Source organism: Pelodiscus sinensis, chromosome 18 (genome assembly GCF_052426305.1).
Source record: "Pelodiscus sinensis isolate ZL-2025 chromosome 18, ASM5242630v1, whole genome shotgun sequence".
NCBI lineage: Eukaryota > Metazoa > Chordata > Testudines > Trionychidae > Pelodiscus > Pelodiscus sinensis.
This window is the reverse complement of record NC_143069.1, coordinates 390,378-414,077: the sequence shown is the minus strand read 5'-3', so window position 1 is coordinate 414,077 and position 23,700 is coordinate 390,378. Positions and strand designations below refer to the sequence as shown.

Below are 23,700 nucleotides of genomic sequence, written 5' to 3'. Positions count from 1 at the left end.
GCCAAAACCTTAAAGGTTCTGAAATCACTAATCCCTTTTCGGAAAAAGTCTTGGATAGGGATGTGAAAGGATAGGGTAATGCTTACTGGGTATCTGGGAATGCTTACTGATTCAAGTTAACCGTTACCCGGTGATTAATGAGCCCATCCTGTCCTTAGTCTCCCTCCTGCTTCTAATGTAGTTGTGAAATGTTTTCTTGTTACTACTTCTAATTTTGAGCTCGTTTTATGCCTTGGCCATTCTAATCCTGCCCCTACAGACCTGTGTTTGTTTATATTCATCCTTTTATAATTTGACCTACCTTCCACTTTTTAAACTCAACAACATTCATACTGATAGTGTCCCTCTTGTACAGGGGTGGGCAATAATTTTTTCCCAGGGGCCACTTAAAAAATTTCTGAAGTGGCCCCAGCACATGCTGGAAAGGGCGGGGCCAGGATACGTTTGGGTTCCCCACCCTCATCCCATGACTGGTCTGGGGATGGGGGAGCACCTTTGCCTGCCTATCCCCCCTCTTCACCCTAGGTGCCCATGCCCCTGTCTGGAAGGAGACATCCCACGCTCCCCTGCCCCCAGGCCAATCAGGGTGTGGGGGCGGGGGAACATGTGACGCCTCCTCCAGCCCTGCCAGGAGTATGTGGTGCTTTTAAGCGCTGCGCTCTGCTCTCAGGGTGGGGACAGAGCGGAGGAAACTTTGCACACTCCCCCACTCCAGGGCCTGATTGACGTGAAGCCTCCTCTAGCCCTGTCAGGAGCACCTGGCATTTTCAAGCGCCGTGTGCTCCTGGCAGGGTGGAGGAAACTGTGTGCTTTCCCCTACGCCCAGGCCCTAATTGGCCTGGGGGTAGGGGAGCAGCAGGGCCTTTGTGGGCCGGATCCGGCCGGGGAGGCCCTTTTGCCCACCCCTGCTCTTGTACCTTATTTCAGCCGAGTAACATTTACAATGCTGGCAGAATCTACTTGCCTCCTCTTACAAGGATGAAGAAACCCCCAAATATTACTTGCTCCATTGAAGCGAGGAAATGGAATTTTGCAAGATTGCTTTGTGTGTGTATGGGGGGGGGGGGGGGAACTAATATAAATACTACAGCTGGATTTTTCAAAAATGTATCTTGGGGAGCCAAAGTAGAGATAATTGGAGCTTGTGCTTCAGGGTGTGGAAGAAATCTTTTCACCTCACTGTGATATTGTCAAAAGTGATTTTAAGAAACAGGCTAAATATCAGGCAAGATTTTCTGGGAGATGAGCTATGGTCGGACTGCAGAGTAGTTTCCTTAGGGGAAGTAGCTGAAGCCCAAGACGCAGCTCTCAGGTGAGTGCTGGAAAATGAAAGGCAGTGCTGCTTTAGTCCCTAGGTGAATAGGAGGGAGTTACTGAGTAACATCTCACCCCTCTCAAGCTCATGAATGGATCAGGTGTGTTAAAGCTTTAGTTTTTTTATGATGATGTGTTGTCCAGTGGCTAGGATTTGATAGCCCAATTGCAAAGACTCTATTCTTTGCACACTTTAACCCCTCTTCCTCCCCCCCCCACCAAAATCTTGCACACATGAGCACATGCACACTCTGCTGGTCTAGCTGTTGCTTATGAAATGACTGATTCTTCCCTGAACAGTGTTCCTGTAGGTGAGCCACTGCAGGTTCCCTTGCTCCTCTCAAGCGCTTAATCGGAGCATTGTCCATTAGCATCACCCGTTTGACCCATGCATGTTCCCGGTGCAGCCACTGCCAGCAGTTCCTTCCTTACCCCCTCTGCTCAAGACCGAGCTTTGCAGTGCTGGCCTTGAGGAGACCCCTGCTAGCTATTTTGTATTCCTTATCTACAGCTGTTGGGATTAATTAGTAGTGTCTCTGTAGTTTATAGCTAGCATTTACATAGCAGGGCTTGTTTTCCTCCTCTTTCCCCTTGGGACCCTGGCAGGAGATGCCTAGCTTGCCAGGTTTCAAAGGCTGCCTCTCCTCCCAGGAGACTATGCCTATGAGCAGTATCCAGTGCCTGGGGGAGTCCCATGTCTCTCAGAAGGGCAGCTTCTGCCTGGCCCTCAAGTCTAGGGCTAGGAAGAACAAGGAGATCAATGATGGTGTGTTCCTTTTGGTCGGCCGCCACACCCACCCAGTTCTTTCTGGAAAGAGCCGGTGTGCCTAGCAGGACGGGACAGGTTTCCCCTCAAAGGGAGACTGCTGGAGACTTTAGAGAGGACTTCCCAAAAGGAGTAGCATGGACTTTCAATTTAAGATATCTATCCTGAAAAAGCGCAGATCCCCTGTGAGATCTATGCAACTGCAGCCTCTTGGCTCAGTGCCATTGAATTGAAGGACTCTTCCTCCGGTGCTCGCGGAACCAGAAAGCCCTGAACTCGAGGGAGTGACTTGGCTCTGACAGGACTGTGGTGTTCAGGACAGCGAGCACAGATACCTGGTGGTACCGGCTGGCTCAGTCCTGACATTGATACCTGCCCTCTGCATGCATACGAGTGCCAGACGCCATCAGTGCCTACGTCATTAGGCCTGCCCACCAGTGGTGGCACAGTCTGCTTCAGCTACTGTGTTCTCCACCACCCTGTTTCTCTCCTCAGTACTGCAAGAGTTTGGATACAAAAGGGACCTGCCCATAAAGGACAAACCAGAATCCTTGTTCTTTATGGGGGCTGAGCCTTTTTGGGGATGGAGGTGTCAGTCTCCAGACTACTGCTGTATTATGGCATCCTTGAAGGATAAGGTCTCCATGGCCACACCCAAAATTCTTAACTAAGGTTCTCTGTGTTCATTTACTGGTGGTTTGCCCCCCAAAAAACTACTTAATTCTCTGCTCAAGACCTGCTTTCATACCTTGGATTGTAGAATGGTGCAGCCTTCTACTTGGACGGACCAACCAACCAACCTTGAAAGTGGGCTAGGCTGTTCATGGATCCAATGTGCCCAGGGTCTCTGGCAAGGCTTTAGAGAAGGGAGGTCTGGTATGCTGTCGCTTGTCCCAAGGCTGCAGCCAATCTGCCCTTTCCCCAAAGTGGGTAGCACATTCTGAGAGACAGCCACAGCATTGCTTAAGAACGTAGCAGTGTCTGAGATGTTGGGCTGCTGCCCAGGTTGATCTAGACGCTTTGGACACGCTACATGTGGGGTGATGCTGCCAGATTTGATGTGGCACTTGGAACAGCAGCACTATCTTCAGGTCTGGGTTCCGTTCCAAAGCTCCCTCTGGTGAGAGAGCGTGGAAGTCCCCTGTCCTGCATATATTACTCACAGGGTTGGCACTCAGAGAGGTTACTCACCTTGTGCCATAACTGCAGTTCTTGGAGTTGTCGTCCTATGGCTGCTCCACTACATGCTTGCCCCCTCCTCCCCATGGTTCTCTGTGGGCTTGAGGGGTGAGAAGGAACTGAGAGTGGTTTGCCTGCTTGCTGCTGTATCCTTCGTGTCTGTCAGGCATGGGCGCAATCCACGTGAGCAGTCACAACAGAAGAGGGTCTGCGGGGTGTGCACACCTGAACAAGATGTGCATCCTTATCAGTGCTCTAGAAGAACCATAGTTACTGCACAAACTGAGTGACCTGTTCTTTGCGGGTTTGGCAGTCACGTGTCTATGCTTATCTCTTGTGTTAAAAAACTACTCTGACCCTCTGGTGCTTTTCCAGACACACAGCTCTCCAATTGTCTCTCAAATCATACCCTGTAGGGTGGTGGTTGCTGTTTTTCTATTATGTCTAAGGATCTCAAAGTTTATTACAAACAGCAGCCCTCTGAAATAGGATGAATACGGCTGTGTGTTATACAGCAGGAAACCAAAAAGTACAGAGGTCTGAGTAGTGGTAGAACCAGGACCTAGGACTTGAAATCCTTTGCCTCTTCTAGCCCTGTTTAAATATAGAGTGATCCTGTGGCAAACACTGCCAGCGTGTGGCCATGAGGTTAGATGTAAATGGGGAAAGGTGATATCTGAGGTCAGGCCTCTACTACCATATGCCGTGGTATAACTCACGTCACTCGGGGTGTAAATAAACCCTCTCTGGGCAATGTAAGTTACACCGATCTCAGTGCGAGTGCAGACAGCGCTTCTCCAGCCAACAAAGCTACTGCCTCTCATGAAGGTAGATTTCTGGTATGGCTAAGAGAGCGCTTGTCTTCATCACATGTGCTGCCCCAGTGCAGCTGCACCACTGTAGCACTTCTAGTGTGGCCTAGCCCTAAATCCGTAGGAAGGGTTTCCTCTATGGAAACTTGTCTACTACATGCTTTAGAAGGCCCAGCTGCCTTGCTTAGTCATTCTTCAGCCTTAATGGAGGGTGATGACTTAATGGCAGGTTTCCACACCTGAGTTTCTCTGTTCTTTGGCCTCTTTTGGTATCTCCCCTTTTGTGCTGAGTGACTGGGAAAGAGGCAGGGCCAGCGTGAGAACAGGTTTCCCCACACAGAGGCGATGTCCTTGGTGTGCATGAGAGTCACTTGTGAAATCTGTACTCCCCAGAGGAGGGAGCAGCACACACTCGCTGGCTCACCAGGGGAGAATGAGCTGTGTTCAGGAGAGCTGAGTAAGCTTTATACCTGCTGTTCACTGCCATGATTGTACTGGGGATTCACAACAAGAAATGTGACATTGTGGTTCTCTGAAAGCTCAGGACGATCTAACCGCTCCTGCCTGTACACAGAGCTCAGTGCTTCAGAAAGCAGCATGGGAGAAATGTAACTGGGTGTTAATGCAAAGCATTACAGGAAGGGGCTTGTGCATCTTCTGAGAGCGAGAAGCTTCGTTATCTAGGAGGGCAGGAGGCTGTATTAGATGATCGTTGCTCAGAGAGAAATGTGGGAATAGCAACCCAGGAAGCAACAGGGCAGTGAAATGTAGATGACCCCCCAAATAAGCTCTCAATCAGTAAGCCGTGGGGCAGTGATGGTTTTTCACAGCACTGCCTTGCTCTTTGCTGTCAGTCTGCAGTTTGCCAGGGCTAATGAGCCTAATGAAGCTTCGCGTTTGTCGCTGTTGAGAGATTTTCCCTTTCATCAGAGGTTTGAAAGTGCATGCCAATATCCAGTCTCTCGCAGTACCCTCCTCCATTCCTTTTCTCCAGTGGGCATTCTTCTTCCTAGTGTGGATGCACTTGTATCCGCGGGAAAGGGGTTTGGCTATACTAGAATGGGGACTTTGATGCTGATATAATTGTATCCACCCTCTGTGGCTTTTTCCAGTAGAGCTGTCAGTAAAATCTTTCATAGCTCTGCTCGTGAAATTAATCAGCACAGACCATGCATCATTATGGAGTTGGGAAGGCAGCGCTACACTGTCCATGGGGGAAACTGAGGCACAAATGAGGGTTGCAATGATTCAGGAGCAGAGCTTGGACGGGAACCTGGAAATTCCTGATATCCTCTCTCTCAACATTCACTTCTCCCCATATCAAAGGAGACCAAGTCCTGAGCCTAAATGAATGGATTGTCCTTTTTTGTTGTTTTAACCCTCACAAATCCTCCAGAAGTCATTTTCCCTTTAGCTTTGTCACTAGATTTGCTGTTTCTGGCTGCTGATTAAGCAGCTTTTTAAAAATACATCCCCAGGTCTGCAAGCGTCTTTGCAGAGAGTGAGAAGTGTGCTCCCCACAGGCCCCAGCTTGTTGAATTCAGCAAGTGCAAGCGTATTTCCAACACTCCTGGGGCACAAACAATGGCATGAATGTCTCCTCACGCGAGACGGATAACTTTTCTTGAGTCAGGGTCATAGTCTTACTTGGGGCCACAGGCTGTCTAGCCGGGGGGCAGGGAATATGCAGCCCATGGGATAGATGCATTTTGCCAGGGTTAGCCCCTGGTGGGCTGCCAGACACTATTTACCTGCACATCCGCAAGTACAGCTTGCAGATCGCCGTTCCTGGACAATGGGGACTGAGAAGCAGCACGGATTCGGACACTGGTGGAGGCTGGAGGGGCAGGCAGGAGTCAGCTTAAAAGCCAGTTCCATCCAGCACCGGCTCTGTGGTGCCGCCTGTCCCCTCCCGCGTGTAATTGTGTAACTGCTAAAATTTTATGTGGTTACACGGCTATTCAGTTACACGCTATCTAATGTCCCTTGTCCACGTGGCACTTCTGTCACTCGTGACTGGCAAGTTACACAAGTGCAGGGTAGGCATAGCTTAAGACAGCACCTGCATGTGCTGTGTTGCAGCACAGTAAGAATGAATTCTCCAATCTCTGTATTGTTTTGGACTGACAGTTCTGACTTGCAAAATTCAGTGTTAGTGTTTGAGAGTAAAGGGGACTCTGGCTAACATAGTTGTAGGACACTGGACTAGGTCTGGTCTCTCCTTGGCTTTACTTCCTTTTGACCAGGGGCTGCGCACTGAGTTAGTGGTTCCTCCCCCATCTCTTGTTTAGAGGGCAAGGCTTCAGGAAGTCTGTCTGTGTGTCTTTCTCTCTCAGGGTGTGGTCTAAACTGCTGCTATGGGGTGTGACTGCAACTCCTGGAGACATGCTGAGTTGGCTTCCAGCTAGCCAGCTCTGGGTGCTGGTAGCAACGGGCTGCGACAGCACGGCCTTCAGCGTGGGCTGGGCTCCTGAGCTGTGGTGGATTGGCTCAGCTTTGTGGCCGTGGTACTTGAGCGAACTAAATCCCGCCAGATGGCCTAGCTCATGGTAAAGCAGCTGCACTGTTGCGCTGCCTGGGGCCTGGCACTAAGATTCCTAGGGACCCCTCCTAGGCTTCTTTGCCCCACAGTTAGTGAAGATGCTGTTTCTTTCCAGCTGAACAGTGGGAGAACTTGTCTGTCCTTTCTGGGCATGCGGGGGAATGGAGGGAAGGCATTGAAGGGTTAGCGGCACTTGGGTGGAGCTAGTCTGCATCCACGCTGCAGAGCCATTGTAGTTTTAGCCTCCATCTTCTAGACGGCCAACCAGTTGGGATTGAAAAGAACATTGCAGTTGCCTGAAGGTTGGTGGGGAGGGGGATGGTAAGTTAGCGACAACTCTAGTTACAGCCCCAATTATCTTCACAGCAGAGTTAAACCTTCCAATGGGCCTCTGGGTTCTACCACCACACCTAGTAATAAATAAATGGCAAGGGGCCATTTTATGAGATAACGAAGAGCAGAAATATTGTGAATTGTTTCTGGGACTGTTTTCAGAACGCTTTAGGATCACTGGCAAGTCTAGGACTTTGCAGTTGTGTGTCTGTTTTAACTAAGTTGGGAAGCTTCAGGGGGTAGCCGAGTTAGTCTGTACAGGATAAACTTAATAAACAACAAATGGTCTAGTAGCACTTTACAGACTATCAAAACATGTAGATGGGATCATGAGCTTTCGTGGCCAGTGGCTAAGTTCATGAACTTAGTTCATCAGTCTTTAAAATGTATGGGCTATGAATACTTCTCGTGGTGTGCTGTTCTCTTTCTGTGAATGAATTAATGGGTGTTTACTAGACTTCACTCTGGATGCAGGATGGATTGCAGGTTGTTGTCAGCCAGAAAGAGCTGTAGTGATTTTGTTTTCTGTGTAGCAGCTTTTGAAGCCTCCATGAACTGGAATTTGTGCAATCACTTCTTGTTGTATTGACATAACAGAAAGGACTTTCCAAGGGGGCAAAGTAGTGAGGTACCTTCTATATCACTTGGTATTTCTTTGAGTGGTCGCTTGAGAGAGAGAGAGAGAGATTAAAAAAAACAAATATACATTTTTGGAAGGAAGGAAGGAAAATAAATCATGTGATGTGGGTTTAAGAATACCTGGTTCCTGCGGACTTGGCTGCCTCTGCCATTGTGTGTTCTGATGGATGTACTGTCAGCTCTTAGCGTTAACAGAATGTTTCGCTCAAGGCAGTTGCTTTGAATAATTGCCTTGTAAAAAGTGGTCAGCTTTATCTCCAGTGCAGTTCTACTGATGCACTCTCCTGCTGTCTCTTCTGTTCCTTTCGGGGTACTACTCAGTATTGAAAACAAGAAATCCTATTCCTAGTGTACAGTCCTGCTGCTTACATGTCTTTATTTTCTTGTCTGTAGTCGGAGGCTGTCTACACTGGAAAGATTTGGCCTTGAAGTACTGCCAACATTCATAAGTCACCAAATCATGTTTGTTCTGCCATCCTTTGTCGACCTATGATGGCCATATTGTTAGCTCCCCCATTGACAGAAAGATCAAAGCAATGTGGATATGCATCCCATAGTGCCTGAAGTCACCATTGGTCACTGTGGGAACACACTAGGTATTTTGGGAATGTGAAAAACGTCCCATCAGCCACCTCTTTGCTTCCCAGTCCTATTGGGGCTTCTGTCTTACTTTCGCACCATTTGAAAAGGGAGGGGGAAACTATGCTTCCCCTCCCGATTATACCCATAACTTGTCCCAGGCAGTATGGTCTGGTGGCCAGCCCAGGGCCCTGTCAGTGGCAGTGTGGTTCACTGCTAGCTTGGCAGGGAATCCCACCACAACACACCAAGCACCTGGGGTACAACTCCCCACCTTGGGCTACTTCCTACCTGTCTCTTCTGTGTAGTCTTCCCTATCTCCTTCCTCCAGCCTGGGGGCTTCTTATTGCAGTTCCCTGCTGACTGAGGGGGAAAAATTACCTGACTGAAAATGAGTGTGTGGGTGTATAGGGAGGTTGCTGTGAAAAGAATTCTGCATGTGTTAATAGGGAGACCTTTGGTTCTGTTCATGCTGCATCCTGGTAAGACACTTTAGCACCTCGGTTTGGTCTTCCATGAGCTTTAGCATGTGCTCAGTGGCTTCTGTTCTGACATTCACCTCTGTGACCCTCCTTCCCACCCTTTCCTCTGTTTGAAGCATTGGATGCTGCAAAAATCCTTCACTAGTTCTTCCCTTGTCCTCCAAGGTTTTTTCCTTAGTTGATGGAGTCTGTGCCTGACTTCTCTGCTGTGGTAAAGTAACCATTACCAATTTTTGATCTGAGGAAGTGGGTCTGGCCCACGAAAGCTCATCATCTAATAAACCATCTTGTTAGTCTTTAAAGTGCTACATAGACCATTACCAATAGAGTGACTGTAGTGTTCCTGATAGAGGAATATTTCACTAACAACAAAACTGGCTGCTTGTTACCCTAGAAGCAAACACAGATCTCTCCAGATGCTCTGATCGCGATGAGTGTTAAAGGTGGTGGGGAGGGGAGGAGGATTGTGTCTTTCTCCTGAGAACCTCATCAGAGGGGTCAATTGTGGTGGTGGTTTTGGGCTAGCCACCCAAGTATGTACCTTGGGCCTTGGAAGAGTTGCACTTGGGTGACGAGCCTATGCCACTGCAGCCATGCTGTTATTGTTAGTGCTTCTCTCGAGTAGTGTTTACAACGTCTCCCTGACCTGGAATTACAACTCCCAGCTGCACTGTAGATGCACCTCCACCGACATGGACATGTGCTAAGAATAGGCCCAAACCACCTGTTCCCTTCATGTCTGCCTATGAACAGCCATTACATTACGACAGCTTCTAGTCCCCTCTAATCCCTGGTGCATTTGATTTGGAACAGAAGTTGGGAAAGTCTGATGGATTGGATAGCATGATGATGGCCAGGTCTGTTCGTTCCCCCTCAGATACCTGGCCTTTGTCAGCAGACAGGACACTGGGCTAGATGGGCCATTGGTCTGACTCAGCCTGGCCATTCTTATGCTCTTTGATATCAGAAGGCTCCATGTGCCCTTGATTGCCAGACACTTCTTGGTCCCTGCTTGGACAGTACCAGCAACCTGCTTAAAATACACGTGCTTTTTGGAGCATCCCGAGACTGCCAGAGCATAAGTACCTCCTTATCACAAAGATAACGTCTTCAAACGTCCCTGGCATTTACGTCTCTCGGGCTCAACAAGTCGTGCAAGATTATATTGGCTCATAGTGCGGGGTTTCCTTCTCAGAGTGCAGGAGGCTTGATTTTTTTTTTTCTTTTCATTTTGAAAATGTTTCTTGAGTTCCACATTTTTCCAGTGTGATTCTGGGAATGCTTCTAAGTAGCAATTTCAGTCCAGTGGTGGCGTGGCTATTGATTGCTCAAAAGATGATATGAGAGAAAATAAATAAGAGGAAAATTTAGCACAAATGGGAAGGGAACTTCCAAATCGAAGGACAATTAACATGCCGAAATGCATGTTCTTCATTTTAAAAAAAAAGTCTGGTTTTGTTAAACATAAAGGTTCCAGCCTTCTAGGTGATAAGTTCTCCATGTTGTTTTCTAGTATCTAAAATTCATTTTTAGTTTTTATCAAAAGCAGTTGTCTAATTCAAGCTGCCTTTCAAGTGTTGAATTTTTGTTGTCCCGGGACTGGAGCACCAATTATACACAGCTGAATAAGACTTTTTTCACATTTGTATTGAAACATTCCTGCAATGTTTGCTGTTCAGGATTTCCTTCGAGTTCATTTTGTGCTGATAAGACCTCTGTGCTTACTACTCCCCCACCCCCTCTTCTGGGCTTTCTAATGCAGTTGAGGGAGGGTGAAGAGCTGAAAATTTGAACTCTAGCATGTTGCAGTCATTCTCTCAAATGGCTTTAGCGACATGCATGGCTTGTACAGATGCACACAATGAATTTGAGGTGCTAAAAATGTCCAGGTTTTGTTTACAGGATACACCAGCCAATTGGGCCAATCCAGGAGCATTTCCTGTTTGAGCTAACCTTTTAAAAAAAATAAAAAAAAAACCCTGAAAATGGGCACAGACCTCCAAAGGTTGAAAGACTTACATATAGTGACACATCTGGCAGGGACAACTCAAATAGCCTCAGCCTCCCCCACCCTCACTCCCAAGGAGACGGAAACACAGGGTACTCCTCGCCTCATGGGACAGGACAATTAGATTGGCAGACTGTGCTTTCTTGGTTTGCTTCCTGCGTCGAACAGATGGGCACACAAGCTTTAGACAACTGTGAGATTCAAGGCCAAGTATTGTGGCAGGTTTATGAAGTCTGGGCTGTTTCCTGGTTTGGGAGGGGGGTTAAATTACCTCATTCGTAATCTGGCCTACGTTTTCATTTCAGTATCTTAATCTTGGGTTTCATTTTTCTTTTAAGATCATATGCTAAAAATCTATGTAAAGCCTTAAGGCCGTGTTTACACTCAGCTATACCTGCTCAGCCCACTGGCATAGATGCAGCTTATACTGACGCATATTTTCATGCAGGTATAACTGTGTCTACACTAGGACAGTTGTCTGCGTGGCTTTATCAGCAAAGAAACGCATACCTAACTGACAGTGGTGCCAGCAAAACTTTGAAGTATAAACTAGATCAAAGGGTAATTTTAACCCACCAAGGAAAGAAAGAAATGTTTTTAAATGTAGAGGCTTCCAAACCAAACTGCATGGAGAAACTGACTGACTGTGGGATTTGTGGGAGTAGAAATGCCTAGTTGATAGAACAGTGAGGCGGGCTGAGCTGTAGTCCTGGCTACGCCACTGATTTGCTAGGTGACTGTGGGTTCGTCACTTACCCTTTCTATGTCTCCATTTCCCCATCTGTAAAATGAAGATGGGACTTGGCTCCCTTGGAAAGCACTGAGAGCTATGCCTTAAAAGTGCTACAAAAAGATTGAGGTGGCAGTGGTCTCCCTTACACCTGCTCAAGTTCAAAGAAACAAAGCAAACCCAAAAATGCAATCAGCATCCTTCCAAGGAAGCAAGACTGGTGTCCATGGAATTGTCTTGCTATATCCCTACTGCTAACCGCCCAGGCAGTCAAACATGGAGACTCTGGGTTAAACCATCGAGTGAAGGAAGTTTGTCTGTGTGCTTTCTGGTGTTGAGATCTCTGCGGGTTGGGGTTTCCAAGCTTTTCACCTTAACTCTAAGGGCCACTTCCTTGCTTCTTCCCTCCATCCCCCTCTAATGAAAGCTGGGATGCTTAGGGCACTGACTGCTCCAAGAGGAAAAATGCATAAAGTCACATTAGCAGCTTGGGAACTTCATGCTCTGATTCACACTGGGGCTTCTGGGCTCTGTCCTCAGAGTATGCTCTGATGCCTTAGGGCAGTGGTCACCAACCAGTAGATCTTGAAGCCTCTGACAGGTGATCTTGACTTGTTTGGCCAAGAGACTATCAAGTGCAGCACTTCAGCTGCCCCTCCCACCCTTTGCCTTGGAGCTGTTTCCCTCTCCTACCCTGTGTCTTATTGCCACAGAACAGGGATGGGGGAACATAACAGGGCTTGGGAGGGAGGGAGTTTGGCTGCTTTTGAGAGTGATGCAGGGGCGAGCCTGCCTTTAGCCATCTGTGGTAAGCAGTGTCTAGCTGGAGCCTGAATCCTTGTCAGTCATGTACCTCCTCCTGCATCCCAAACTCCTGTCCTAGCCCCAAATTCCCTTACAGATCCTTACCCTGAACTCCCTCCTGGCCCCCAACCCCTGCCCCAGGCTCAGCTCAGAGCCCTTCTCACATTCAAATCCCTTAGTTTAAGACCAAAGCCTGCACCCCAACCCTCTGCCCCTGCCTGATGAAAGGGAGGGAGGATGGAGCGAGAAGTGTCATGAAGGAAGTGGAGCAAAGGTATCTGGGTTGGAGGTAGATCCTGGATTGCACTTAAATTCAAAAAGTGATCTCCTCCTTTAAAAGGTTGGAGACCACTGCCTTAGCGCACAGAATAAGTAGTACCAATGAATACCTAGACCACATTGCTGTTGCATGGCTCCGTGTGCCTGTCTCTCAGACATCTAAAATGCCTCTGGGTGTGAGGAGGTTTTCATAACCAGTGCTAGTCAAATCTCTTGATCAAATTTAACTGGTAGGTCCTTTGGCTCTTCTGTTTTGTGAGCCGGCTGTTGCAGGGAGGGGGTGTCAGCTAGTGACAGCTGTCTCAAGCTGCGGGTGGGGGGACCCTGCCGTGTACCCTGGAGGAGCGCAGTGGTTTCAAACTGGCACTACATTGGGTTGCCCTTATTCTCTCTCTCTCTCTCCCTCTCCCTTCCTCCCCCTCTTTGGATCTTGATCCACCCGCTGGAGCACTTGACTGGCTGCTTTGTTTCAAACGTGGCTGTTTCATTGGCTGCAGGCTCAAATCTTCTTGCTCCACTTCTTGCTGGCATTGGTTTTTAACCCTTGCCTGTCCCAGTCCAGCAGGCAGTGTGCTGTGTGTCTCCTGATTTCTGACCTTGCAGGCTGCTAGATGTGGCTGTGCTTTCAGTCCCAGATGTTAGCTCAGTAGCTAGAGGTCTGTTTGCTGCATTATAAAATGACTGCAACATGAAGGTTGTCGAGGACTGAGATGGGGGTGGGACTTGTGGTGATTTCTGCTCCCTTGAAAGAATAGTTTCCAGTTTTGAGAGGTGCCTGGGACCGTGGGGTGCTCTTGGGGTTGGAATTTGTCTGCCTTTCCACGTTGGTTCCTTGTGTGAAGGCGTTAACGCTGCCCCAGCGCTGTGATTTCTGCCCTGAGCTCTGTTGCTGGCAGCCTAGTGAAGAGTAACTGCAAGATGATGAAGGGAAGACAAGTCCGGGTTTCATTGTGTGGATTACAGGCGCTCACTCCTGGAGCTGAAAGGCGCTTGGTTTGCGTTGCTATGGTGAGCTGCCCATTCCTGTCCTCTGATAAGAGGGGCTGGGATAGAGGAAAGTGAGAAGGGGGGGAGGGTGATGGGCAGGACAAAATATCCTGTTGTTAAAGCCCCATTCCCCAGGCTCTGTGCACAGATGATATCCTGTAACTGTGTGCCTGGACAAGGGGCAGGGAGAGGTAAATGCAGCTATTGTGGCTTGTGTTTAAAAAGTCTCCTCAGGTAAGTGCGGAGATCTGCCTTTGGGGGGGCGTGGGGTGGAGGGTCAGGTCACACCCAAGTCCTCCCACTTGCACCTTACAGCAGTAGCAGTGGCTCTCAAAGCAAGGGCTGTGCATTATGTTGAAGCAGTTTGCGAAAGATTTAAGATGGAAAAACCAAACGAATGAGACAGTGCAGACAGCTGATTTCCAGCGGGGCTGCACCTCTGAAACATGCAGGGAGGCTACTGCCCTACGGGGATTGTTCAGCAGTTTGTCTCCAGGGACTCTGTCTGCAGCAGCAGGGCTGCCACTTGGGTGGGTGCCTGGGGTTGAAAAGGTGGCGTAAGGAGCAGGTCCTGACTGACTTGTTCCTCCACCTCCTGTGGTGATGGGTGTGCTGTGAAATCCATAAAGCTGTTCTAGTAAAAGATATTACCTCATCCACCTCCTCTCTCACAAATCGGAACACATACCACCCCCAAGGTCTAGCAGAGAACAGTCCCAGCTGCTCCTGCCCTGGCCTCTGCTCCCAATGCGGCTGGCTTGCTGAGAGCTGGGCGGCGCTGTGGGCCCCCCCCACGCCCTTATTCCCAGTGTAGACCAATTGGCATTGTGGGGGGAGGCGCTTTAGCATTTGCAACGTCAGACATCTGGGTCTCGCTGAAACTGACGGCATGCGAGCCGAGGAGGGAGCAGCTGAGTTAGCAACCAAACCACCAGCCTCCTTTCTCTACCAAGGAGCAAATCTACTCATTTGGAAGGGGAAGAGGAATTGTTTTTATTGTGTTTTTCCTGCACTCTGAGTGAGGGATCTTCCTGACTCTTCCTGCTGGCCCCTCTCTCCCCACACACACCCCGATTGGCAGAAGGCAGAAAGAAGGATGGTGAAGGTGAGTGGTTTGCTGCCTTCTGGCTTTATGCTGAGTTCAACACAGGGCGTATTTCAGAAGGGAGAGTGTACTCCAACTCTCTTGCCTGACTGGGCCGCTGGAAGGGGTGTGGGTGTGCTGTTTCAGAAGCTTGGCAAGCCAAGAAGACTGTACTCGAAAGGCAGGAGAAATGGACACCTGTTAGCAAGCTGGCTTTTGGGAGCTGGGCAGACTTCTTTGAGGGCCACTTTCCAAAAGCAGCATAGCATTTTTATATCTGTGCTTTTTTTTCTGGCTAACCTAGTTCCTCTTGCCCTTGTCAGGGGTGTGGGGGGGAGTTCCATTTTTGTTCCATGCTAAAGTTTAAAAAAAAAAAAACTTCTCCACCTCACTGCTGTCAAAATCTAAGCTGCCCGGAGTTCCCCCTTCCTGCACAACAGCAGGGGCAAAATGAGCTGATTGCTCGATACAGGGCGAGGGTTTGAACTTTAACCCAGTATCTGCACAAAATTCAGTTTCAGTCTGGCTGCCACCTGTATTTAGGTTGATTTTTGTATAGGAAGTCTTGTTAGTGAGCCTGAGTCAGTGGGGGGGGGGGATTGACCGCTCTGGGAATCGAATTTTTTTTTAAGAGACTGTCACAAAACAGCCTATCAAATTGAGCTGGGTGATCATTGGGATCAATCGAGGAGAGGAAGTTTGTGAGTGAAATGTTTTGGAAGTGTTGGGTGCTGTCAGAGCACCTTAAAGCATGTTTCCCCCACAGACTTGGACTGATGAATCTGTGTAAAAGGGGCTTTGTGATAGTTGGATGAAAGAGACTAAATAACCAAAGTGTAGTTACCTTTGTTTTGAGACCCTTATTTTTTGTCATTACTCTCCAGAAAAATTAAATTACTTGTCTTTTTTTTGCCTACAGCATAAGTGTAAATGCCGTTGAACTTAAGTAGCCTGATATTTGGAGTGAAAATTCCAAGAGCAAACTCAAGACAACTGGGCAGATCTTTCATGCCAGACTCCTTTTATGATTATTAAATATATGAAGACGCTGAACAGGAAAATGGTCGAAATGCTGTGGTTTGCCCTGATTTACCTTGCTGTTCTGTAGAATCGTAGAATCATAGAACTGGAAGAGACCTCAGAAGGTCATCAAGTCCAGCCCCCTGCTCTAGGCAGGACCAATTCCAACTAAATCAACCTATTATTTCTGTAAAGAAATAACTTTTCCTTCTGAACATGCTTTTAAAATGGAAGGTTGGTGAGACTGAGAAGTGGATGCTCTATTTGAATTGCCATCCCAGTTTTACTCTGGGGACAGCTGGCTTACAGATTTGATTGGCTGCTTGAGGGTTTTATAAAGGATCCTGAGTCTTTAAAGTAACCCTCAATTTTTAGTGACAGTCGTGCAAGGACTTGGTCACCAGGACTCTTGGACAGATGCACTGATGTGTTCAAGGGGTAGAGTTGAATTTTTGATATCCATAACCCCTTGCTCTTAAAGCACTTTGAGATGTCCTGATGAAAAGTGCTTTGCAAAGGAGGTCGGTATCATTATCCCCCTGATACAGATGGGGAAACTGAGGCTGTGATAGGTGACGTGACTTGACCCGCATCATCCAGCACTCCAGTGAATACTGAGATTAGAGCTCGGGTCCCCAGAGTGCCAGTCAAATGTACTGCCTTCTAGGGCATGTTAATAAGGGAGCATCTTGTATATTTTCCTCTCCATCTTTTGATAGAAGGGGGTGTATGGTGGGGAGGTGGTATGTCCCTCTCCTATTAGACTGTTTTTATTTGGCTGGGATTTTAGTGACCCTGTTATGTCCTTGCTAGTCTGTTTTATCTCAGAGTGTAACGCACACATGTGCACGAGAGAGACTTACAAAAGGGTTCCCACCAGTGTAGCTGAGATGATGGAGAGCTTATTGCAGGCAGGGCTCTGGAGGCCAAGCCTGGTTTCTGGCATTCACAGGTTAACTCAAACTGGCTCTGGCCAATAGAGCTTTGGCTACTATAAGGCACCTTCTGTCTGTTGTTGCTTCAGCTGAGCTGATACTATGCATGGCAGGGTGTCTTGGTAAGCTCCCTCAGGCAGCAACTGTCACGAACGTGCTGTAGTGGGGCCCTGGTCCATGCTTGTCTCCTAGGTGTTACCATGATACCAATAACTCATTTCCACGGCCACCAGAACCAGCAGTGTCAGCCAGGGTAAACCGAGCTCAGCCACTTCTCAGTGGGGGCCGTGCGAGTTAGTTGAGCTTAACTTACCCCCTGTCCATAGAACTGCTATGCCACTGAGCTCAGATGTTCTTTGCAGAAAACAGAATGTGCTTCAAGACAAAGGCAAGTGTGCAAATGACATCACTCAGGGCTTTTTCAGGGTGGGGTGAGGCTGACTTACTCTGACCAGTGTGCCTAAGTCAGGATAAGGCAGATCTGTTTGGGGAGCTCCATACTTGGAACCCCACAGCAGCCTGCTTCCCGGATATATGGAAGAACCCAGCTTTTTGGCAACCCATGGGTTTTCTTGCAGTCAGACTCTCTCTCCTCTTCATTGTATTACTTTGGTATGTGAAGGTGGTGCTAGGAGTTGCCAGGGTTTGTGCACACACTCCTGGGTGTGTGCTGGCAGGAAGGAGTGCTCTGCTGTGTGTTGTTTATCCATGGCTGGGAAAAGTGTTGGTTAATGGCTGACTAATTAAACGAGGCAGAGAGATAAAGGGAATGTGACCTGGGTTAGGACTGCAGGCTGTGGAATGTGTCACTCTAACTGGAGCACAGTTTGGTGTGGAGCTGCAAGAGGGGAACAGCAAGGGGAATGTTGCAGGGGAGGGGAAGGGTTAGACCAGCTGGGCAAAATGATCATGAAAATTCATCAGCCAAGATCCCAAACCTGCTTCCTAAATGTGAGGATGGCAAAGCTAGTCCTTGCTGCTTCAAAAAATCACCCTGAGTCCTAGATTGCTCCCTCCTAGCCTTGGAATGTAGGGTTTAAACAGCCACCGTGGTAGCTTCCCCCTGGAGAAGGGACTTGAGGTGCCCCCAGCCTTCTCTGCTCCAGCCCACCAAAGTACACTCGCCTCCCAGAGCAGGGGCTAGAAGAACCCAGGAGTCCAGTGGCAATGGGATTTGCCTCATATAATTTCTAAAGCAAAACCTTTTAGGGGAAAAAGCCCATAAGGTAGAGTTTTGCAAGATTAATGTCTATACTGAGCTGGAATAATTGGATGGCAGTAGTTGATCTTGTAGCTCTGACCAGTCCTGCATAAGGCTTGGAGGGGGTGTTGCCAATATACTAATATCGTGTGTGTATGTGTGTGTGTGTGTGTGTACACACGCATGCATGTGCAAAATACATCTGGTGTAAAGACCCATGTGCTTCCTGAGAAGCAGGCATAAGCCAAACCCCAGCCCAGCACTTTTGAAAATAGTCTCACAACAGGGTAGTGAATTCCTGCTTTTTTCATTGATAAGACTCAGGTATTGTGCTGCTGGCTGCAGGTTTCTGCTGGGACAAAAAGGAGAAACTTGACTCACTGGGGACCAAAGATCCTAGCAAGAAACTTTCTTGGGACAGTGAAAAGAGGGTGTGAGGTGGTTACCATCCCCTGGGAGGCTTGTGACACTGAGTCATTACCTGGAAGTGGGGTGAAGCTCTTTTCCTGGATGATACAAAAAGCTGGCCATCACTCCAGTGTGACTAATAGGGACTAGGGAGGCATAGTTGTGGGCATTGAGGCTTTTCACTAGTGCTTAACTCAGGTGAATGCAGGCAGCAGGTTTCCCTGAGTCAGCAAATCAGGTAGGTGACACAGCAGTGCTTGGCCAGCCCTGTGGATGCTGGTTCTCTGTGAAGAGAATGATTCCTGAGCACGAGGGCTGGGGGGCTCTCTAATAGGCCAGAAGGTCACTGTGAAAATCAAGGCATTGGAAGCTGTTTTCCTTAATTGTGCCTATTGTAGAGCCTAAGCACAAGCCAAGATGGGGACCCTCGTACTTGGTGGGACAGAGTAGTAGGCTGTCCCTTCCCTAAGGACAGGGCAGCATTTGCTACTCAGAAGAAACTGGATGGGGGTGGGGTATCCGTGTGGGGAAAGATGTTCCCCACACTCCACAAATACCCAACTTGCCCTGTGCTTCAGGAGTACCAGATGGCTTTGAGCTTCTTTATAGGATGTGCTGGGGGGAAGGGAAATCTTGCAGGCTGGGAAAGAGGGTCTCTCCTGGTACATGAAATACACAAGCAGCTGAAGAACATCTGAGACCGGCTGGATGCCTTCCCACTTCATGTGGGAGCTGGGCAGACTGCAGGGGGAGCTAGCTACAGTGACTGAGGTCTGTGACCACAGCTGGCCAACACATGAGGTCTCTAGCACCTGGGAGGATACTTCTGCCTTCCCCTGTATTCTTGCCCCTCACCCCTCCACTTGCAATCTAATCAGTCACCTTTTGAGTCCAGGTCTCCTGTCCCAAAGGAGCCGTTGGGTGGATTGGGCTTTGCTGGAAGTGAAAGAGAGGCCTTTCTCCTTTTGTGTTCACTACTTGCTGAAAATGCCACTGGACCTGCGCAGGGAACACGCTTGAGAGCATAGGACTCAGGTTAGGAGCTCTGTGTATTGTATCTGCCCTCGGGAACCCATTAACTGGTTAAATGTAACTTGTATTTGATTAACTATTAAACAGGATTTTATATTCCTAATGCAAATAGGAGTAATACCCGTTGGGCCTCCCTTGTCCGGCACCCTGGACCTGAGTGGTCCTGAATGAGGGAGTTTGCTGGACCAGAGGAGGTCAGGCTCAGGCTCTCCTGGGGCTTCCCTGTGAGTCGCTGATCTGGCCAGTGCTCTGCCCTGGGCCTACTGGCAGGGCTTCCTGCCCCTGGCTGCACTCCTGGCCAGTAGGGCTCCCTGCCCCAGTCACTGGCCTTGCTCCGGGGGCTCCCTGTCTCGAGGACACTGAGCTCCCACCCATTGAGGTCCGTGACTGGGATCCTTTGGTCCATCAACATCCGTGGTCCTGCCGGACCAGAGAGGTTCATCCTATATTTGTCTCAGCAGCCCCTGGGATAGGCATTAATGGTTTAAGTATATAAAGCTCTTTGAGATCCTCTGACCAGGCTGCCATATAAGTGCTGAGTACCACTTAATCCCTGTGTGAATTCAAACATAACAAACCCCTTCCATTTTAACAGGGCACAGGTTGCTTCATTTCCTCTTCTAAACTAGTGTGTATACGGCTTGTGCTGTGCAGCTGCTGCCACATTCCACCCAAGAGGTGGCTGTATTTCAGTGTTGTGGCGTATTATATGGCAGTGTTTCTCAACCTTTTTTTATAAAGTACCCCCCCCGTGCCTACAGTTTTCAGACACACACCATTTTTTTTCTACCATTGCAATACATTTCTTTTAAACAACTTAATTGTAGCCGGGCAGGTGATGACATTTTTGGGTGTAAAAAGTACAAAAATAATAAAGCACTGTAAAACTGAAAACAAATTCAGTTTTCTCCAAATTTCAGTTGTTTTGATGTACCCCCCAGACTTCTTTCGAGTACCCGTAAGGGTATGTGTACCACTGGTTGAGAAACACCATTATATGGGACTGAGATGAACTAGAATGCCTGTTTTGTATGGCAGTGTTTTTTGTCTTGTTACCTTACTCCTTTTGTTGTGGGACTGGAAAAGCTGCCAGGGAAACTTGCAGAAGCAGATCCCAGAGGGAGCTTGGTAAGGTTAAGTGCTGGAATTTACAAACCGAGTGGGCGGGATCTCTGACTCCTGGCCTGGGAGGAGCAAGTAGGCAGGCCAGCTGGTTGGTGCTGGAATGCTCCTAACACATGCAATTCAATCTTGGAATGGGGGAAGGAAGGCTTCTGCCAACCAACCAACTGACTTCTGTGGGAGGAGCTGCAAGGAGACAGGGAGGAGGAGTCTAAGAGTAATAAATAAGGAGCATCTGTTTGCAGTTGCCGCACAGCCTCCTGCACTTCACCAGTAGAGATGCAGTCCCATGAAGAAATGGCATGTAAGTTTTTCTTTTGAATGCCTCTTTGCCTTGTAAGTAGCACAAGTTAATGCTCTGTGATCCTTACGGACGGCCTCTTGTTTCAGAGGAGCTTGGTCAAAGGCCTGATATCCAAGTGGTGTGTATCTGGTGGCCAAACCTGATCCAGTTAGCCGAGGTAACTAGGGAATGAGATGTGAAGCGCTCCAAACAAGTGGGGGGAAACAAAAATGCTTCTGCAATCCAGTCAGGCACACTGCATTCCTGGGATGTGGCCAAGTTTAAGCTTCTCTCAGTGTAGTGGAAAAAGAACTGATGGGACAGGGTGCAGTCTGTGGTCACCTCTCTATGGCAAGCACTTTGTTGGAAGATGCTGTAATACGGGGAGGGTTTTTTGGTCATGCTCTGTCAGCCTCCAGAGTCTGACCAGGCTCTGTCCATCTCCTGTGCTTTTGTGCTGTACTTGGAGAGGTTGCATATCTTCTCCCATTAGTAGACATGAATAATTTGATGTGCCTTTCCAGACCTGCCAGTGTCTGGGTGGGCGAAAGAACAATGTGGCCATTGCATGTCAGCATCCGTTTCCGATGGTTTCTCATTTAGTACTTTAAGAAACAGATAATTTAGAACAAAAACCAATCAAGTGGGGAGCAGTCTGAAATGCCGAGCTTCCTTTTCTTTTTCATCATCTGTTTCCATGTTCTTGATCTGTTCAGAACTCTTTCAGCTGCGTTGGCTGCTTTTGTCAACAAGCTGGCCTTTGTTTTGCCATCAGGCACCAGAGGCAGCAACAGGGTTGGAACTACTTCGGTGCTGCATATGGGCAGAAATCTTGCCCTCAGACTTTCGCTGGCGTGAAGATCTGTAGGGATTATCTCTCTTAGTTGCCCTGCTGATGTAAACCTAGTCCTCACACAGCCAAGGTAACCTGGCTATAGGCGAGTGAGTGTTCTGCAAAGGTACCAACAGAAAAGGGTGGAAGGCATCTTTTTGCTTTTTTGGTGTTTACAATCCATGAATGGCTCTAAAAATTAAGTCTTCACATTCATATTTTGCCGTTTTGGCGTTGGGTGGGTTAAACACGTGTGTATTAATCTGCAGATTTTCCAGTGCTGTCCCTTAGGATTCCAGGTCCTAGTCCTGGGAATTTTACCCAGGAATGGGCATCAGTCTTGCACTTGATATCGCGGGAGCAGCGTCGGGGTAGTAAGTGCAGTGCACTGCACACCCGTCACATCCAGGGAGACGCCTCCACCGATCAGCTTAATCCATCCTGTCTGTTGAATTGTTGGGACCAATAGGCAGCGCAGGGATTGCGGCTATTTCTGTCCCAACTGGGGGAGGGTCTGGTTAGCTGTGGGGACTCTCTTGGGTAAAGAGCATCTTGAACTGGTGACCTACACATCCAGAGCAGGTCTGGAGTGACGCAGCTGGATTGTTCAGTGGCGTATGTGAGCTGGAAGCCCTCGCTGGCACCTGGCCACCCTCATTCTTGGCAGGCTTGGCACAGAGATCATAGGGGTGGAAATCCTCTGTCATCGCTAGTCCTTCCAGGTCAGAGGGGAAGCTGGCCAGGCTCCTGCCTGGATTGTCCAGTTGTGTGGATTAGGACTCTGTGTTTTGTGCAATGCAATTCATTTTAATCCATGGTTGGGTGCCTTCATGCTGCACTAACCTGCTTAATACTAAAAACCATGAGCAGTCTGGGGCAACGTAGAGACTCACAAATATATTCGATCAGGTGAGAAGTGGGTTTTACCCAGGAGAGCTCCTGCCCTAATGTAATTTGCAAGCTCCACCTTGCTGCCTCTATTAGTGAGAGAGCCACATTCCTGAGCCCCCATCATCAGGGTGACCTAGCCCCAGGGTGCAGGCAGCTAGAGCAGAGGGAACGTTCTTCCATCAGCCCAGCGGCCTTCCTTAGGGAGGTGGGTTTGCTGTTATGACTGAGAAATTCTGTCTATTGCTGTAGAAAGCGTCAGCACTAGGCTGCCCATAGCACTGATGTGGCCTCCGTTTCCAGAAGCTTCCATGTTGCATCTTTACTAGCACTAAATTTGTAGGGCCTGGTCCTCTCTGGAGCCTGGCTAGTACTTGGATGCAAATCAGCTGGGAACCCCCGTGGGTGCTGTAGTTAGCCCTTCTTTACAATGTTTCTCCTTAGTTTATCCATCCCCCTGTCCTTCCTCTCCCCACCCCCCTCAGCAAGGATTCCTCTAGAGTCAGAGAGTTTACTTGCAGGAGTAAAGTTTGCATGAGAGCCCTAAATAGTTCATCAGTTCAGAAAGACCAAGAAACCCTGTGGCACCTTGGAGACTAACACACATATTGGATCATGAGCTTTTGTGGGTAAAACCCACTTCATCAGACGAATTCAGAAGGTGTTTCATGCAATTCTGCTGCCTGAGCAATACATTAAACTCTGTGTGTGTGTTAAAGATGTAAATCCAGAAATACTCCTGGTGCCGCATCATTGAGAATCTGCTTTGTTCCCTGTTAACCCCCTGACCTCCTCTCAGCTAAGGAAGACGGCTGTGCCCACCCACTGCTGCTTTGAGGAAGCCAGGATGTTTGCAGACACCTTCTGGGTTCCTTAATGCACTCAGCTGATAGTTCACCAGAGTCAGGTTACACTAGGGAGGAATGCGGCTCTGGCTGTTTCCTAAAGAGGCGTCGGTTTTCTCTTGCTTTGCCCCTTCCCCCCCATTACAAATTTTGATTCAACATCTGGTTTTTGAGTTTTAATTTTTCATTCATTCATAAGAGGAAACTCTTCTTGTCTCATTCACGCTGAGGATGACTCGACTTGTCTCTTAGCAATGTGCTCTGAGGATTTGGGGGTAGAATGAGATTGACGAGTGCCTACATCACTGTGTCTGAGAAGCTTGGTAAAGGAGTTGCTGCAGATGCTTGCCTACTCCGGGCCCACCAGGTGATGTTGCCAACCAGCTGCATTTAATAACATTGTATTATGGGGTTGGCTTGGATGAGCCAGCTGTTGAGTTGTCAGCTGTTGTGTAGCTTTCCTCTGCTCCCCTTCTGACTTGGGACTGTGGGTTTTGACTCTTTCAGTGAAGTAGACTTACTGTGCATTCACATGATGGTCCGTGTCAGCTCGAAGATGAGCGGGCGACTGTCGCGCTACCTATAACAGTGGAGTG

At 48.5% G+C, this 23,700-nt stretch overlaps 1 protein-coding gene across 4 annotated transcripts in view; it reads left to right on the top strand.

Annotated features, from left to right (window-relative positions):
* Nucleotides 1–23,700, top strand: part of PAK4 (p21 (RAC1) activated kinase 4) — a 93,654-nt gene that overhangs the window by 29,765 nt on the left and 40,189 nt on the right. The window contains exon 1 of one of the 4 annotated variants that reach the window (XM_075917210.2): nucleotides 14,236–14,559. The exons of 1 other annotated variant lie outside the window; for it this stretch is intronic. Coding sequence is in view for 2 of the 3 variants with exons in the window: in XM_075917213.2 (XP_075773328.2) it covers nucleotides 20,536–20,560 (25 nt within the window). In the remaining variant the exon portion in view is untranslated. Of the gene's footprint in view, nucleotides 1–14,235; nucleotides 14,560–20,143; nucleotides 20,561–23,700 lie in introns of those variants that run through there. 2 more of the 4 variants (XM_075917213.2, XM_075917209.2) reach the window with 2 other exon arrangements.